The following is a 16,771-nucleotide window of genomic DNA, read 5'->3' as shown; positions in this document are numbered from 1 at the left end:
ACCTTATTTGTTTTACCTATTCATCACTATGAAGGCTGCCGCACTCTGTCATGTCAATGTTAGATGAAAAAGTGAAGTTGCGAAAATTGTGTGCTTTGCAAAAGTCGTAATGGTAGAAAGTTCTAAAAAAATGTTTGAATGCCAGTGTTTGCTTGATTTTAAACTAAAAATCCTATCCGACCCAGCCAGCGTGGGGTATTTTTGTTTCGACAAGCAGTTATTTTGTAGTTTATAGTTTTCATTTTATTTAATAAACGATCTTTGTACATAAACACAGTTAAATATGGTCAAATAAAAACTAGAATGTTCGCGAAAGATCGAGAAAAAAGTGTAACTATTATCCCTCTTCAAAATATTTCATGAAAATGTTCTTTACACCACCTAGCGGAAGAGGTTGTTGCTAAGCTACCACTGCAGCTCGCAGGTGCACACAATTGAAAATAAATATTCTTTTGTCCTTTTTGTGTAGATTTGGTGTAAATTTTGGATTTACTAGTCAAGAATTCGTGTTTAAAGAATTGGTCGTCCAAGGACAACCATCTTAGTCAGCAGGGCAGAACAAAGAGTTCATTAAAAGATTCACGGTGTCTGGTTTCAATTAAACACCAAGAAACAACACAAACATATTTGATAAACAATGAAGCACGCTTTCTCACGAACTGACAGTGGGGCTTTTGATCCTGTTACAAAGAGATACGTGTGGCCGCCTGGTGTGAATGCAACTGGTCGACGAATGTTGTTTACTGGTACAGTAATGTTTTATAATTGTATTTTGCAATGTGTACACAGCAAAAGAAAAAGTGATTAATCCGTTTGGTCTTTAGTTCATAACAAATGTGACTTTAAAATGCCACATGAATGCAAATTTTCTCACCATATTTTATATTTCAATGCCAAAAATTAGCCTTTATAATTAATCTGGTTATTGTTTCATTTTTACCAAAATACTTTGAACACAATTCAGCTGCAGTACATACAAAATGCTGTGTGTTAACATAAAACATATTTAAAATGTAATTTTGATAGGACCTGATGGAATTCGAAATCAAAATGTAGATGTTGAGGAAGATAATCGATATGTCGGAATTGGTACAATGTCACCAGAGGGTACCAGTGAGCTTGCTTATTTATACAGGTCCGATTATTGTTGCTTTCAGCTTAACATATTATCATTTTCTCTAAGTTTTGCTCTTAAGTTATGTAGGTTTTAAATATAGGGTATAAATATGTTTTTTTGCCAAACTAATGACCTTCCTCCAAATAATTTGTTTAATGCCTAGTAAAATGTATGTATTTGATTGGCAAACTTTTGTAAGTAACTATTTCTGTATTGTAACATATCCCCCATGTAATCAAAACTTTTCGTTTAGACCAGACTGGAGAAATGCACCATCACTGCTGCCAAAACACAGAAGGGTGGGAGAAATAGGTTGGGGCATTCCCATGTACTCAGATCTGTCAGTTTTGCAAACAAGGAAGCAAATCACGGTAACGTAATTAGTTTTAAAATGTAGTGCTGAAATATTGTCATTTTTTCTTTACAAAGTTAGGTTTATAAATGATATTTAAACTAAAATTATATACCCCTATTGTAGCGAGGGGAATTTAGGCAAAGTGCAGAAGACCGCCACACACATTTGTATCAGAATCCATGGACTCCTCCAATTCAGCCAGTTTCACGACCTAGAACTGCACCAGTCAAGTACAACATTTATGCCTAATAATCCAAAACCTGTCTGTATATTATGTTGTTTCAATCTAGTCTCTTGAGGTCGCCTCGAAAAAAATTGGTATGGGTTGGATTTTTACATCTTTTAAAGTTTTGATGCCTTTAAAAGTGTATAATTGTTTCTTTTTTTGGTGCCCATTGTTGTGGCTCTTTAGGCAAGCAATATACAGTCAAAATGTAACCATTGTAAAATTAGAGTTGAGTTGAAAGAAAAGTGTTCACAATTTAGCATCTTTATATGACACCACTATAGCACAACAAGTGAAATGGATTTTGATTGTTATAGTGCATTATTAAAATGGTGGTACTAAATACGGCACCACTCATTACCTTGGGGTGAGGGTTGGTAATTAAATGAATGCAGACTAAAGAAGCACCACATTTGGACTTAAATTCTCACATTCCAAATATCATGCTGCATATACAGTAGTTAGTACCGCACCTTAAAACGTAGTGGTAAATATAGTTGTAAACAAAGGAATTATTTTGGTCCTTGTGCAACTTGTTTATATCAAATCAAGTCCTTCTGATATCAAATAATGTGCCACCAATACTAACTACAGCAATCCAAAATGACCAAATTTCTTTTCTAAGGTCCCTTCGCTATACTGATGACTACTTGTTGGAAACTGACCAATCAAGGAATGCCACAGATGGTCATACCACTGACACCTCTTCTCATACCAGCTCACACTCTAGTATTCAATATTAGTCGTGCAATAGGACCCAAGTAGTATCGCTTTGTATACAGCCTTTAGTTGAAAATACATTCCCAATCACTGCACTTGTTATTACCACTGAGATTGCTATTCATTTTTCCACTATTGTGCAATTGTAATTTTCTGTCACCTTCACTAAAACCAAAATTGTTTTTTTCACTCTATTGGCATGAGATTGAACTGTTTTCTTTTTTCCAGCTATGAAGAGATTCTGCAGTATTGCAAAAATAAAACATTGCCAGTTTATTATTGGTTAGGCTTTGAGAAGCAGGATATAGTTGGGTTTCAACAAAAGCACAATATCAATTCACAAAAACAGCTTCGCATTTTTCTTGCAGTCATTAGCATTGGGATTTCGTACCTTTATATCATAATGTTTTCATAGCATTTAAGATTCTTTCCATAAAACCATACAAATAAAACTTACAGGAAAAATAAACAATGACAGCAATGAACAGATATGAAAACTGCTTCACACAATGTGGCATTACATAGAGTAAATGAACAAATGATAAAATAGGACAAATCTGCATAACACGAATATAAAAACAACTAATTTACATCACATTCGTGGACAACAAAACCACTGCAAGTTTTTCATACCATTACACTGCTAAATTATTCTGCAATAAGTTGGGATACATTAACATAAAAGTTGAAGCAATTAAAAATCTAAACAAATCAAATCAGTGGGGACTAGAGTAGTGTCAGATTGCTGCGGTCAATACTGTGGGCGAAAGAGATTCCACAACATTTGAAGGGTAAAAAACAGAGCGGCCACTTATATTTCTATGTACAGCAACACAGCATTGAATACTACTACCACGTCATTAAACATTTTTGAGTATTTAATTTAAGTGAGATTTTTCACCCTTATTACCCAAAATTACAACCTAAGGGAGCCAGACTCTAAAAATACTAGTTGTCTGACTTTACACACATTGACTCTGCAACTCTGGTAGTAGCATTTGAAGGGTGACACAATGTAAAGTGTAATAAGGGTGTATGTTTGAAGATAAGACGTAAGGGAACTTTAGCTGGGCTGTTTTCCTGAATTAAATGAAAAGTATTTAAAACATTTACATATTTGTGCAAAAAATCACTAAAAAAGACTTATGAGGCTCATCTTGCCCTTCTTTTATTATACCCATTTTTTTGTGATGAAGCTGAATAGAAAAATGAAGGCACATACCTCTGCTTTACAGGCATACCAAGGAATGTGGATCTGTTACACTTTTGTTCTTAGTTTATTGTTAAGGGGGCACCAGGTCATTTAAAGTACATTGGTCCCTATGTTAAAGCACTGACCATAAGGAATTCTTAGTGAGAATCATTCCTACAAATTATACGAACAAAACCTTGCACAAAAACTGAATATTGCAGAATCAAACTTTCAAAAGTGTGTTGAAAAGTCAGCACAGTGTGTTGTGTAAATGGACAGCACATTTGTCATCTCTAAAATACATAACTCTTTAGAGAAGAGTTTGTGTCTTCTGATGGAACAAGTTTTTCATATTGGACATTGCCTGAAGTTTTTCTAGAGCCTGTTTTCCTTCTGTTTCCTGAACTAAACAGGTATGCACCAACCTACACACAAAATACATTAGGTCACTTTTTAATAGTCTAGTACAGATGATTTTATTAACATTACAAATCTTCTTTTACTAACATTGTGTTGTCCTTGTTAACAAAAACCCAAGAACCAGAATTGTGTAGTGGGCATCGACGTTTTTTAATATTGTGAAAAAAAGTCATTCATCATATTTTTGGTGACTGACTTTTGGCAAATTTATTGCAAGGGTAACATAAAAGCTTTGTTTGGTTAGAGTTGGTTTCAGTTTACATAAAATAAGTGAAGTCAGAATTGAAAAATAGATTTGTAGAATCACTGAAATTGTACTTACTTTTCTCTTGTTGTGATAAAGCAGATACAGCGCAAATGCAGCGACTATTGTGAAAACAAAGTAGTAAAAGAAATGTCCCTCTTCAGGCACCTGCATCAAAACTGGCATAAGTATTCAATTTTCAGAAGGGCAACGTATACATACAAAACACTTACCTTTAACTTAATTTTTTTGTCAGTTTCTTTCAAATCCTTGTCTAAGGAAAAAGTATACAAATTTTTGTTATTTCTATTTTTGTTTTTAAGATAACAATGTTTAATGTTGCATGTTTATGAACTTTTTGCTGGATAGTATGTTGTAAATTTGGAAAACCCTTTTAGTTATTATACAAGGAATAAACATGCCATTTTGTTTGATGGAGGCGACATGATAATTTGCATTTTCATCATTGTCTATTGTTTGCTCATCAGTACCTTTAATGTTAACAGTTTTGTCTGCATTTTCTTTTTCATTGTCAGGGGTCTCATCAGGGTTGGTGTCTGTTTTAAAGTATAGATTACAGTATTAAACACATCAACAACACCTTAACCTCAATTCAAAAAATAAAGACAATCTTTAAACACCATCCTTGTTCAATATTTAGGATTGAAAGCATATATTTATTTATCATGTATAAAATTTAGCATTGTAAAAGATAAAAAAAAACAAAAAAAAAACAGTTGCATGTCCCGATGCCAAATTGCAGCATGGCAAAGATCATCAATGAACGTAACAAAAGAAAATTGTTAAAAATAAAATCTCCTGAATGTTGGTTATTTTTCCCCACATTAAAGCTGTCACCTATGGTGTTTTCACTATCATCAGAATGTTCAGAATTGATGATTTCTCCTATATTTCCTTCATCCTTGTTTTCTGTAGTCACTTTGAGAATTCGAACTGCTATAAAGAAAAAACAAACTATATTTTAAAACTGAAACACTAAATTCCTAAGTCAAAACTGGAAAGATGCATATTATTTACAGTATGACACTATTTTTTAAACTAACTCAATTACATGTGAAACATATTACATGCACATTTACTAGAAACGCAAGAAAACCAAATGGATGTTTTGGTAAATTGCTTTGTTTTTCAAACCTAAAAGGACTGTAAATGATAACGCGAAACATTTGGTTCACACCCCAAAAAAAAGACTTTTGAAAAGTGGATGTATGTAACCTGGAGTTTGTTCCTTGTTGGTGTTGTCATTTTTGTTTTGTTTTTTTGTGTGCCCTGTATTGTCTGAAGCAACAGTTTTGTTTGTGGTTGTTTCTTCTTCAGCTTTAGTGCTTTTTGGTTTTGGGTCATTTGTATATTCAAAGGTATTTTCTGTTACATCAGTAGTTCCTTGGGTATTTTCATCACTTTTATCAGGTGCTTGTTTATCAGGGTCTTCTGTTTCGGTTTTATTTTCTGATTTGTCTTCTGCATTTTCTTCAACCTTGCCTTCTATAGTGCCAATAGAAGTTTCTGCATAAAGTAAAATCAAATGGTTCCAACAAATTGCAAGTTTGTTTTTGAAAACAACAACAATATTTTAAAAGTTGAATTACAGCTAAAACGGTAGATGCAAAAATGTAATCACCTGGATTGGCATTTGCTGATTTATCTGTTTTTGCTGTGGTTTTGTTATCATTTTTATTTGTAGAATCACTCACATCTGTAATAAAATGTGTTTATAACTAGGCAGATGGCTTTTATAATGTACACATGGCCTTGTTTAACTCTATAGTGCAGTAAGTCCAAAAAAAAGTTTTATTTATCTAGAAAATACTCCTGGTAATTTTTTTCATTGGGGATTTTATTATCAACTGAAAAGTTTAACAAATAATGGCTAACCTAGTGGGCAATGAGTTAACTATAGGGTATTTCTGACATGTGCTACAACTGTCCAAATTGTATCAAGAACCTTTAAGGGAAAAAATCTATCTTGTAAGGTGTAATGAGCATGGTTTACCTGTGTCTGTGGGATCAGTTGTGCTTAATTTAGTAACAACTTTTGCATTTGTACTGTTTTCTGTGGACCAAGAAATATCAGCTGTTAAATTTATTATGTGTATAAGCTATGTTTCATCAATTTAAACTTTTTTCACAGTTTTTTTCTGTTCATGTGGAGAATAGCTGACAGTCAAAGTTGTAGTCTCAAATATGTCTAAGCTGCAGCTCGTTTAAAAAACAGATTTAACAGGTTTAAAAAAGTTGTCTTATTTGGGACGAGAACCAAAACGAGTAAAACAGTATGTGTTCAGCTAAAGAGCAGTATGACTTATTATTTTTTATTGATACAATTATCGTTAGGTCTTAGAGGCAACGCCCTTGAATCTGCTAAGGAAATAAAAACAATTTTTTCAACTGTTTATGACATTTTTTTGATGAAGGGTTTAGTTTACTAACCTTGAGCATCATTTGAAGTTACTTTATTATTATCTTTATCTGTTTGTGAGGTAGCTGTTTTGTCTTCAGTTGTTATATTTGCTTTGTCTTCGCCATTTTTCTGACTAGTTGGATGGTCATTTATATGCTTGTCACTCTCCTTATCGGGTGCATTAAAAGCCACTAAAAACAGTTGCCATTATACAGATAAGTGTTCAACAAGAAAATATGGTAATTTTTTTCTTATTTCATAGATCATACAAAGTACTTTTATACAAGTTACACTGAATATAACAGATACAAAAAGTTTAAAAAACACAGTGGCAATGTTCAGGTTTATGTAGTTTGAAGAGTATTGTATGTAGTTTGAAACTGTTTGGTTTTAAAGTACAATATCTGACTATTTCTTAACAGTTTGGATTAATATGAACATTGCTAGCAAATTTCCAGATTTGAAAACAAAACCTTAAAATGTAGAGTAAATTTATAGTTATGTTATGGTGCATCTAAAATATACAGGATTGCTTGGATCGCTTGGTGCACCTTTATATCCTTTGGTGCACCTCGATATTACTTGGTGCATCTTAATATAGCATGGTGCACATTTATATCGCTTGGTTCACCCTTATATCACATGGTGCACCTTTATGTCGCTTGATACACATATATTCCACTTGGTGCACCTTTATTTTGGCCGGTGCAACTTTATATCGCTCTGTGCAACTTTGTTTTGCTTGGTGCACCTGTATAATGCTATGCGCACCTTTACCTAGCGATAAAAAGGTACGCCAAGTGGCATGAAGGTGCACCAAGCGATATAAGGGTGAACCCAGTGATATAAATGTGTACCAAGCGATATAAACATTCACCAAGCGATATAAATGTGAACCAAGCGATATAAAGGTGCACCAAGTGTTATAAAGGTGCACCAAGTGTTATAAAGGTGCACCAAGCTGTGTTAATAATGCACCAAGCGATACAAGTGATCCAAGCGATCCTGTATATTTTAGATGCACCCGTTATGTTATGATAGTTTTAACAAACATAATTCTTGTGCAAGTGCATAGCTCGTTTTTATTTATGGGACACTCCGAAGAAATAAAGTTAGCGAGTTACTCATTTTTTTAGCTTATTTATAAAATCAAACATATGATATGCTTATCTCACAAACCTTTTGCTGTAGATGGAGGTGTAGGTAGTGAAAAGACCGAAGTTACCAATGTAACCGAACAAACTACAAAAAGGATGTTCATGTTGTTGTCTCCACAACCATAGACCACAAACAAAGTACTATCTAATTGGGTTCAAAGGTTCCTATGACAGAACAGTATGTAAAAATGATTCATGCTATGTAAGATTGCTAACACAGCAGTTTATATCACTGCTAATGTCCAATGTTTTTGCTCATAACAGGTGCTATAGCCTTTTTCATGTTTTTTTTATGCAATGCATTGACAAAAATTATAGTTTACACACAAAAAACACACTCAAAGACATAATGTTGTTTATGAGCAAGTACATACATACAGTGTTTTTTTTAAGGTGTCAAATTTCTCCAGCGGTTTCCCAAATAAGCAAATATGGCTATTTTTTGGTATTTAAATGAAACACTTGTGGTCTCTAAAAACTACTTAGCGGTCACCCAAACCAAACCTTAAAAAAATCTGCATACATATTTCAAAGATCATTAAAACTGTGTATGTTTTTTAACAATATTGTGCCCACCATAGCATATGAATAAAAACTGCATACTTAGGCTATGTACTGTCTATTAAACTTCAGAACATTAGGGTTTATACATTATGTCATTTTTCAAACTGGTATAGTCTGCTTGATCCATTTATTCTGGAACAGTCACAAAATATCTGCCCAAAATACAAAATTATATTTTACTCCTGCACATAGCTGCATTTTTGTAATCTAAAATGCAGAATCTAAAAAAAAACTCATGACCATTTGTATGTCATATACTCATATCGTGTGGGCTTACAATATTAATTTTTTGAGATCAATTCAGCTATTGACATCAATTTATTTCACAAATTAGTACAAACACAAACAACTGAAAGTCTAAAATCTTACTGGCATGATATTTACAGCTTAATTTTACTGTTTCATAATTATTGGGAAAAGTTTCAAATAAACAATACCAAAGCAAGCAACAAAGCGTTCTTAACGCCTGAAACTACAATAAATGCCGTCTTTCCATTTAGAATCTGCTGCAATAGAGCACATTGGAAACCTACAGTCAACATTTGTAGTTGCCTCAGGCAAACAGCCACTAACCACCAGGGCTGCCAATGAGAATTTCAACAAAACCCAAGACTCACAGCAAAATAACCCAAGAATTTAAATGAAAACCCAAGAATGCAAAATGTGGTTAGAAATGCAACTAATTAGGAAATTTACTCGTTTCATTGACAAATATTTGACAATTTACAGTCCGGAAATGCAACTTTACAAACTTTTGGTAGGAAATGGTCAATGCAAGCAAAGGGAATATTATGTTCAATAAAATATGCAGCAATCGCCAGTTCACTCTTGGCTGTTTGATGATCATCATCTGTTTTCTTTTTCATAAAATTAGTAATGTCTACAGTATATTTAAAAGCTTTAAAACTTCTTTGATGGTTCGCAGTTTTTATGTTTAACGAACATTGATCTATTTGCATTTTTGAGTATAACGATTGCTTTCACTGTATACTTATCTAGAAAGAATTAAGGTCTAGAATAGAGAGAAAATAAAAGAGATGATAAAATGGCCCAAACAGTGCAGCTACCCGAAAAACTTTTCTCGTTAAAATAGTTCTTACATATATCTATTTCATCAATAAGACTCAAAACCCAAGAATTGCTATAATTTTCAAAATAAAACCCAAGAACCCAAGACGTCAAGTAAAAACCCAAGATCTTGGGGCAAAACCCAAGCTTTGGCAGCCCTGCTAACCACCAACCACAGACAAGACAACAATTCACAATCAACGTATCACACACAGGGTTGCCAGGTAGTGACGATTGGATTCGGACAATATTTGTCTGAAAATCGGACATTTTAGGACAAAAAAAACGAGAGCGTATAATTGCAAACAAGGCATCAATATCGAGGTACCAACAGCCATTTTTGTGCGGTCACGTCTAAAACTGCGGGCCCACTTGGATCACTTGGCCCGCTTGGCCCAGCACTTCATGCAATTGAAAAACTGCGGGCCCACTATATCCAGTGCTTGTCGCGTCTCTCGTAAGTACAAAAACTGCGGGCCCGCTATATCCAGTGCTTGTCGCGTCTCTTGCAAGTATAAAAACTGCGGGCCCGCTATATCCAGTGATGTCGCGTCTCTTGCAAGTATAAAAACTGCGGGCCCGCTATATCCAGTGCTTGTCGCGTCTCTTGCAAGGAAAAACTGCGGGCCCACAATATCCATTGCTTGGCCCGTCTCTCGCAGGACAAAACGGGCCAAGTGCTGGACCAAGCGGGCCAAGTGGGCCAAGCGGGCCCGCAGTTTTAGACGTGACCCATTTTTGTGCGCTTACGTTTCCTACACTCATAAGCGCGAGTTTTAGAAAAATGCAAAGGGTTGACGTAAAACATGACAAACTTCCCATGTTTGACAAAAAAAAGACATGTTTAAAATAATACTTAGTCGGCAATTGCAAACACGTTGCTGTAGCGTTTATCATTGGTTTTAGCAACGTTAAAAAATGTTTCGTCAAGTTGCTGCTTCATATCACCAGAGATAACCGTTTATTACAACACATTTGCATTGTACACAACAATGGCCAGACATTCACTGGTAGGCAATTATGTGTTTAACGTCATAAACAAGTCACTAACCAAAACAAGTTGCAGTTTTAAGCCACGTTTTGTCGTTAAAAAGGTTTGCAACCTTCAAAAAATAGGATTTTCGGACATATAGCAAAATTCGGACATATTAGGACAAAAAACTAAATGTCCTAATGATTTTTAGGCGTCGGACACAGCATGTGAAATTAGGCCAATTTATCGTTTTTTGTCCGAATTTTAGGCCACCTGGCAACCCTGATCACACACCTGCGCAATACCCATAATTACATCCGAAGCGACTGAGAAAAACAATCCGGTCGTGTACAGTTTTGAATTAACTTGTCTCTCCAGTCTCAGTATCCACCACCACCATGTCTACAAGCTGAACTGGACATCAACGCAATGTCGTATTATACACAAGTATAGGCTATAAATCACGCCAAAATGTATTTTTTTTATTTTTGCGTTATCAAACGCGCTTCGCAAATCAATTGTTTTTACAAAAAAAAACTCAACAAGACAAGAAATAACTAGGAACACGCTAAAACAAAATAGCCTACTTATAGTCAACCATTTAAATCATCTAAATTTTGCAAGCACAGTGGAATATAATGGAAAGAAGTTGTTTAGTTTAGCTTTATACAGGATTGTAAAGATAACGATGAACGAATACACTTTAAAAACAAACACGCTAGTGGTAAGAATGATAACACACACAACACACAGTCAGGGCAAGGTGGTAAGGGTGGTGATCTAGTCGTCCAATTGACAGAGGATAGCCACTCCTCTGTTAATCCAATGGCTCTGGGGCTTGTCAGTTGGCAGTTGCATCATCATCACAAAATTTGTGGAATGACCTAATAAGCAACACTTAGTTAGCAGGCTAATGTATAGCTATATATTGCTGGAGTCTATTGCAGTTGAGTTGAGTTACACCGAAACAATGTTCGAATCGGAAATATTTAGTTAAGGCATAGTTAAAAACGAGTAGGCTGTTAAAATAATCGTTATATGATCTCATTCCATCTCGTTGCAAAACAACAAAATTGAACAAAGTCTAATTTATCTAAATCTAGGCCTACTTCTAATCTAAGTTATCTTGTTACCAGTGGTGGAAAGGGTGCCTCGCCTGGCGCTGGTTTTATACACGGGGCATGTGTAGGCGGCTTTTGGCACAAATTTCGAGTTTTCACCCGGTTTCAGCCAAAGTATGGGTAAGTTGTCAAACAGAACTTTGGGAAGGGATTCGCCCATTTGCATGGCTTCGCGATCCCATCGGCCTCCTTCCAGAAACAAACCCCGAACGTACACTCCTAAATCAACAAGAAAGGAAGCAGATTAAATTTTATGTGACAAAGCTGGAATATTTTAGCTTTTGAACATACCGTCGTCAGGTTTTTGACTAATCTCGTCCTCGTGCTCGAAGCTTAGGACTTCAAATTCAAATCCGATGTGATCAATTGGAATAGTGTATCTACAAGTTGTTTACAAAATTAGCTATTGATATTTTACAAAGAAACTTTTAATGGTTAAGAAATACTGGTAAATGGCCTTTTAACATAAGAAACCGACACCTACTTGCGGGCGTAGTTCTGCGATGCGCCTGTAAGGAAAGATTGGGTGAAGTAAAATCCAGAGATCCAAAACACGTTGGGAATTCCATTCTGGATCCAGTCGTTGAAGAATTGAAGACGTGCCAGGAGATCTAAACCAAAGTAAAATTTCATCATGACACTTTCGACCAAAACAAATACTAATTTAAGACAATTAAATGTACTTAAACTGACAGGAGTGTTAGAAGAAAATTAACACAAACTATATGAAGCCAACACGTACTTCTTTTTGCTCACACTCAGAACGTTGTGCATTTTGTATGACCGTTACATAACTGTAAAAATTCGACCAAAAAATGGCGGTCAAGCAGACAAGACCGCTTTTATCATTTTTGCACACATAAAATATATAAAAACAACTCTTTTCTAAGAAAAAACTCAAAAACAGCAGAACCACATGAGCACATAAAATCCAAACTTTTGTATATTGTTTCGTTTATACCCATAAATATAAAACAAACAAGGTGTAAACTTTCAGTTACCAGTGACATATCCTCCTAGTGGTTTGAGTGAAGGGTAGGACTTGGATGCCCACATCGCTGGCACTTTGCCGACCAACATTGATGTAAAAACTTCCTCCAGTTCCGAAGACATCACAACCAAACCGATAATCGCCTTTCGCAAGTTCACCAAACTGGAACGCACAACCGCTGTCAGACGATTGAACCGAATCAGCTCTTGTCTAAAAACAAAACGGTTTTTGGATTTTGGATTTCAAATGAAAAAAATACGGCATTGTTTACAAACATGCAAACAAAGCAAAACATTGCAATAAATTTAATGAGATTGCTATTTATAACCTAAAGTTTAGAACAAGGTATCTTTTTTATTGTAAGTTGTTCTTGACTGTTAATATCGACTATTTCTAGCCTACATGTGAAGTGTGCATTGTGGTTTTTACTGGCTTTTGCCTTTTCCTAAAAAGGGCAAGATTGAATAAAGAAAATACATTGCATAAAACATCCACATCCTATTGATATGTTGGCGCACAATACAGTATAATTCAGTACTGCCTTCAATTAAACATATTCTATTAGCCCTCTCACCTCAAAACAGTGTTCATCGATTCATCGTAGACCACAGGATATTTCTTCATCACCATTTCAAGGTCAAAATCAGGCGGGAGTTTGGTGAGGATGTCGGACGCCAGATCGTTGATCACCTCCTCCGGGGATTTTCCTCCGCCTCCGGACTGACGCGGAAGAGTAAGGAGGATGCTGTCGAAAAGCTGGAGAGTCTCTTGGTTGTCTTTGGTAATGTCCGCATTCTCGTGTAATCCAAATACCTGGGAAAAAATACAGATACTTTAGCTTTAAGGTAATTTTCGTCTAAGCAACCGGAGCATTTTATGAGACAACAGTCGATAGACAATACAAAAAAGCGCGCTACGGCATAAATAACAGGTTTTTTATAAACTATACAAGTGACCATTGAGCAGAAATCCCAAAAAATCACTGTTTTCGACAAATGAGGAAAAGTTTTAGAGCGGATATGCTTTCAATTTCATTTATAAGCCTATGTATTCTTTCTTCGTCACGATAATCATTTTAAAGTGTAGACTGCATGCAGTGGCGTATCTAGGATCGGTTTTAGGGGGGGGGGGGGGGGGCAACAGCATAAAATACATTGCGCCACCTTGCGGTGACAAGTGCGCCACCTTGCGGCGACAAGTGCGCCACCTTGCGGTAGACTGTGTAGACCTCTCTGTTAGCACCTGTTGTGCCTATTAAACTCGCAATATCAACTAAATGCTGGTTAGCCTAAGGCCCTGTGAAGCCCTTACTCTTGCTGTAAGTAACGAACGTTATAGTCACGATTCGATCGTGTTCATGTAACACTTTTCAACACTCGACACAGTTGTTTCTAACAGTGGTTGCCTCTTAATCATATTGTGAATTATCTTCACTTGTATGAGTGTGACGTAACAAAGTTATTATAAAATCCATTGTAACGTCATACGCGCAGTTGGACGCCAAGTGGCCTGGATTGGCATTCATTGTTTATTGAGATATGTGACAAGCATTCAATGCGTTACGCACATTAAACAAAATGGCGCACATTGCTATTCACAGTTTTGTCTGAAATTACAAGATTTAATACTAAAACAGCCTGTCAAAATTTCTTGAGGGGGGGGCCATCACCTTGCCCCCCCCCCCCCCCCCCCCCCTAAATACGCTAGTGACTGCATGATTCGGACAATCTTTTGTGCTGATTTGTGCGCGGTCGATTCAGGCAACGAGCACCACAAACAGAAAAAAGTTCGCCCACATGCATAAACCAATTACAACAAAAACGGGCAAAGAAACCACCAATTTTGGCGGGTACGCTGCTTGGCGAATCCTTATATTAATTTTTCATGTATTAAATTTAAAATTTTATTGTTCAGATTTAAAACAACAACATTTGTCATTTGTTTCCCTAAGCTGATCACGTTGGTTTTCATTGTTACGCAATACACGCAAGAAACATTATACTTATCGTTTAAAAATGCCAACACAAATATAAAATCGATGCGAAAAAACAGTACAGCGATTAAAACCAGTCGTACCTCAGGGTGTGGAACTAATGGCAGTTCTCTGACATAGTCAAGGTAGGATTGGTACGACCCATCGGGTGGAGCTTTGTACATTCCACTTGGTGAGAAGGTGTAAGAGTCGTCTAGCACAATTTTGTCTACATACGTCTAAATTTAAAACAAACATTTATAATAAACAGAATTTTCCCAAATAATTTCGAAAATCATCACGAGCTACCTCATACGCTTCACCGTTTTCTATAAGGTATAAGATTTTGCTTCAGAATTGAAATAGGCGAACCCACGAAAAGCAATGCTTTAAATTCAGATAGAAAGTGTTACATAGAAACTTTTTTCTCAGCGTGTAAACTCAATCGTCCAAGAAACTTTTTGTTGCACATAAATTGTAATCACATTTCACAATTAATAATGGAAATTCTGTAGTGATTGCGGACCAATTTCACTGCACTTACAATGGACAGAAGCGAGAGGAGAAGTCTTCTGTCCTTATCATCGGTGACACGACCACCGTAGTTACATTCACCAGTCAGATAAGACAGCGCAACCAATGGAAGTTCATCGTATTCGTTCAAGAACATCTAGGGATAACAAAGATGGGAATACATAACTTAGATATTGTTTCACGCTTTTTGTGCAAAAATAGCAAGAAAATCTATTTAAAAATCTGTAATATATTGTGGTACAAAACAACATGTTGCATGAGGTTTTGAATATACAACATAACACATGACACAAATGTATAGATAAGTTGATATCACATTCTGCAGTTTGTATTGTGCTTTGCTGTAGTTGGGTCATACCTGTAGTTGTCTCATGCTGATTCGCAAGTCGGATTCGTTGAACTCATAAGGAATATTCCAACCCAAAGGACCAAACTTGCGACGTTCCTGCACCATTGCATGGAAGAAGCACAAACCGAAAAGGAGTTTTCTCCATTCCTAAAAAACAGAATGTAAAACATAACCGTTTACCAAAAGTTCTAATAACAGCACAAAATACTTTTTTTACAGGAGTCTTACAGGTCTACACACAGTTGTAATAGCCAAAAATGGTCTGCATTCTGCAACGACTTTTTTCTCAACGCCAAGATGTAACAAGCATCGTTAATATCACAAACTTATAAAAAATCTCTGGATGTTCTTTTCTTTGGGTTCCATTGATAATCTCGACAATATTTGTCTTAATGATGTTTATCTTTTACGCAGTCTCTAATTGTTGTTTTTATTTTTGTGGATATGTTCCAATTCAGATAATGTAAACGTGGAAACTATTTTACCTTTGGTTTGTTGCAAGCTGCGAAGAAGGCAGGATCAGATATGGGATCATTAAGATAAGAGCGAAGCAAATTTGCTCGAAGTCCCTTCGGAGGCTCGTTCGTCATTTTCACACCGTTCTGTTACAAACGACATGATTTGTTTTTTAAAATCAATCAAAAACGACCCGGTTTTCGGTTTTCCTGAACAAGGTACTGAATTTACCTGTAGATTTACCAAAAAGTGCTAAATTAAGTTTTGCTTTAGCGTTTAAAATTATATACAAAGCCTAAAATGGTCAAACTATAGTCATAATACCGAACTTAAAAAAAATAACACCAAAGAGGTTATAAAAGTCAAGCAACGGAATTGAATTAGTTTGGAATTTTGGGAAGTTGTGGAATTGGGGCTGTTAAGTTACCTGCAGGATTGGTACAGGAAATTTTTCGGACGGGTAACTTGTAAGCCAAAGCCGGAAATCTTTATGTGTGTTTTCTGGTACGATCACTTCCTCGCAAATCTTTTCCAGTGTTGCCATCCAGCTTGTTGCCAAGTGACAGTTCTGCAGCACAACCCAGGTGCCCTACAAATAATTAAAATGCATCTTCAACAGATTGCTGACATAAAGCCTTAAAGCTTAAGTGGTCAAATATTATCAAGACACTATTTCGTTAAAATTGAACTAGTTGTGTCGTGTGCTTTGTGGCATGCTTACTTTCAACGTAGCATCATCTATCATTTTCTGTGCAATCGGTCCTTGTCCCTGTCCAAGTGAAATGGTTCCAATACGATCTCCTCCGAATCCACGGTCTCCAGCAAACTTCAACAAGCCTAAAAACAAAAATACAAGCAAAAGTCTCAAAATCTATTTCGGCTTGACTAAA

At 35.8% G+C, this 16,771-nt stretch overlaps 3 protein-coding genes across 6 annotated transcripts in view; 1 reads left to right on the top strand and 2 right to left on the bottom strand.

Moving 5' to 3' along the window:
* The first annotated feature begins 70 nt into the window (after nucleotides 1–70).
* On the top strand, nucleotides 71–2,694 carry LOC145239365 (protein SPMIP2-like). Its single transcript, XM_080102676.1, has 5 exons — nucleotides 71–746; nucleotides 1,027–1,135; nucleotides 1,371–1,488; nucleotides 1,596–1,702; nucleotides 2,324–2,694. The coding sequence occupies exons 1-5, from the start codon at nucleotides 638–640 to the stop codon at nucleotides 2,439–2,441; spliced, it is 561 nt and encodes a 186-aa protein (XP_079958802.1). The 5' UTR covers nucleotides 71–637; the 3' UTR covers nucleotides 2,442–2,694.
* On the bottom strand, nucleotides 2,677–8,039 carry LOC145239361 (uncharacterized). 4 transcript variants are annotated; one of them, XM_080102668.1, is made up of 10 exons: nucleotides 7,876–8,039; nucleotides 6,726–6,887; nucleotides 6,289–6,348; nucleotides 5,917–5,991; nucleotides 5,511–5,801; nucleotides 5,133–5,228; nucleotides 4,697–4,831; nucleotides 4,508–4,548; nucleotides 4,353–4,442; nucleotides 2,677–4,035 (listed from the first exon to the last, which is right to left on the bottom strand). In XM_080102668.1, exons 1-10 carry the CDS (start codon nucleotides 7,955–7,957, stop codon nucleotides 3,904–3,906), a joined length of 1,164 nt encoding a protein of 387 aa, XP_079958794.1. In that variant the 5' UTR covers nucleotides 7,958–8,039; the 3' UTR covers nucleotides 2,677–3,903. The 4 variants fall into 4 exon arrangements, with proteins under 4 accessions (XP_079958794.1, XP_079958793.1, XP_079958796.1 ...); XM_080102667.1 differs by having other exon boundaries at nucleotides 5,133–5,231; nucleotides 7,876–8,038; XM_080102670.1 differs by having other exon boundaries at nucleotides 4,766–4,831; nucleotides 5,133–5,231; nucleotides 7,876–8,038.
* A 2,880-nt stretch (nucleotides 8,040–10,919) lies between these two features.
* Nucleotides 10,920–16,771, bottom strand: part of LOC145237324 (dynein axonemal heavy chain 3-like) — a 43,896-nt gene continuing 38,044 nt past the window's right edge. The window contains exons 70-81 of the mRNA XM_080100131.1: nucleotides 16,603–16,718; nucleotides 16,309–16,470; nucleotides 15,911–16,027; nucleotides 15,435–15,572; nucleotides 15,087–15,212; nucleotides 14,647–14,781; nucleotides 13,145–13,383; nucleotides 12,581–12,780; nucleotides 12,064–12,190; nucleotides 11,871–11,959; nucleotides 11,592–11,798; nucleotides 10,920–11,342 (exon numbers count right to left, since the gene is read on the bottom strand). Of these exons, the coding sequence (XP_079956257.1) occupies nucleotides 11,239–11,342; nucleotides 11,592–11,798; nucleotides 11,871–11,959; nucleotides 12,064–12,190; nucleotides 12,581–12,780; nucleotides 13,145–13,383; nucleotides 14,647–14,781; nucleotides 15,087–15,212; nucleotides 15,435–15,572; nucleotides 15,911–16,027; nucleotides 16,309–16,470; nucleotides 16,603–16,718 (1,760 nt within the window). The 3' untranslated portion in view covers nucleotides 10,920–11,238. The remainder of the gene's footprint in view (nucleotides 11,343–11,591; nucleotides 11,799–11,870; nucleotides 11,960–12,063; nucleotides 12,191–12,580; nucleotides 12,781–13,144; nucleotides 13,384–14,646; nucleotides 14,782–15,086; nucleotides 15,213–15,434; nucleotides 15,573–15,910; nucleotides 16,028–16,308; nucleotides 16,471–16,602; nucleotides 16,719–16,771) is intronic.

Source organism: Phallusia mammillata, chromosome 7 (assembly GCF_965637545.1).
Source record: "Phallusia mammillata chromosome 7, kaPhaMamm4.hap1.1, whole genome shotgun sequence".
Lineage (NCBI taxonomy): Eukaryota > Metazoa > Chordata > Ascidiacea > Phlebobranchia > Ascidiidae > Phallusia > Phallusia mammillata.
Note: the sequence above shows the minus strand (reverse complement) of the source record. Positions and strands in the feature narration are given on the sequence as shown.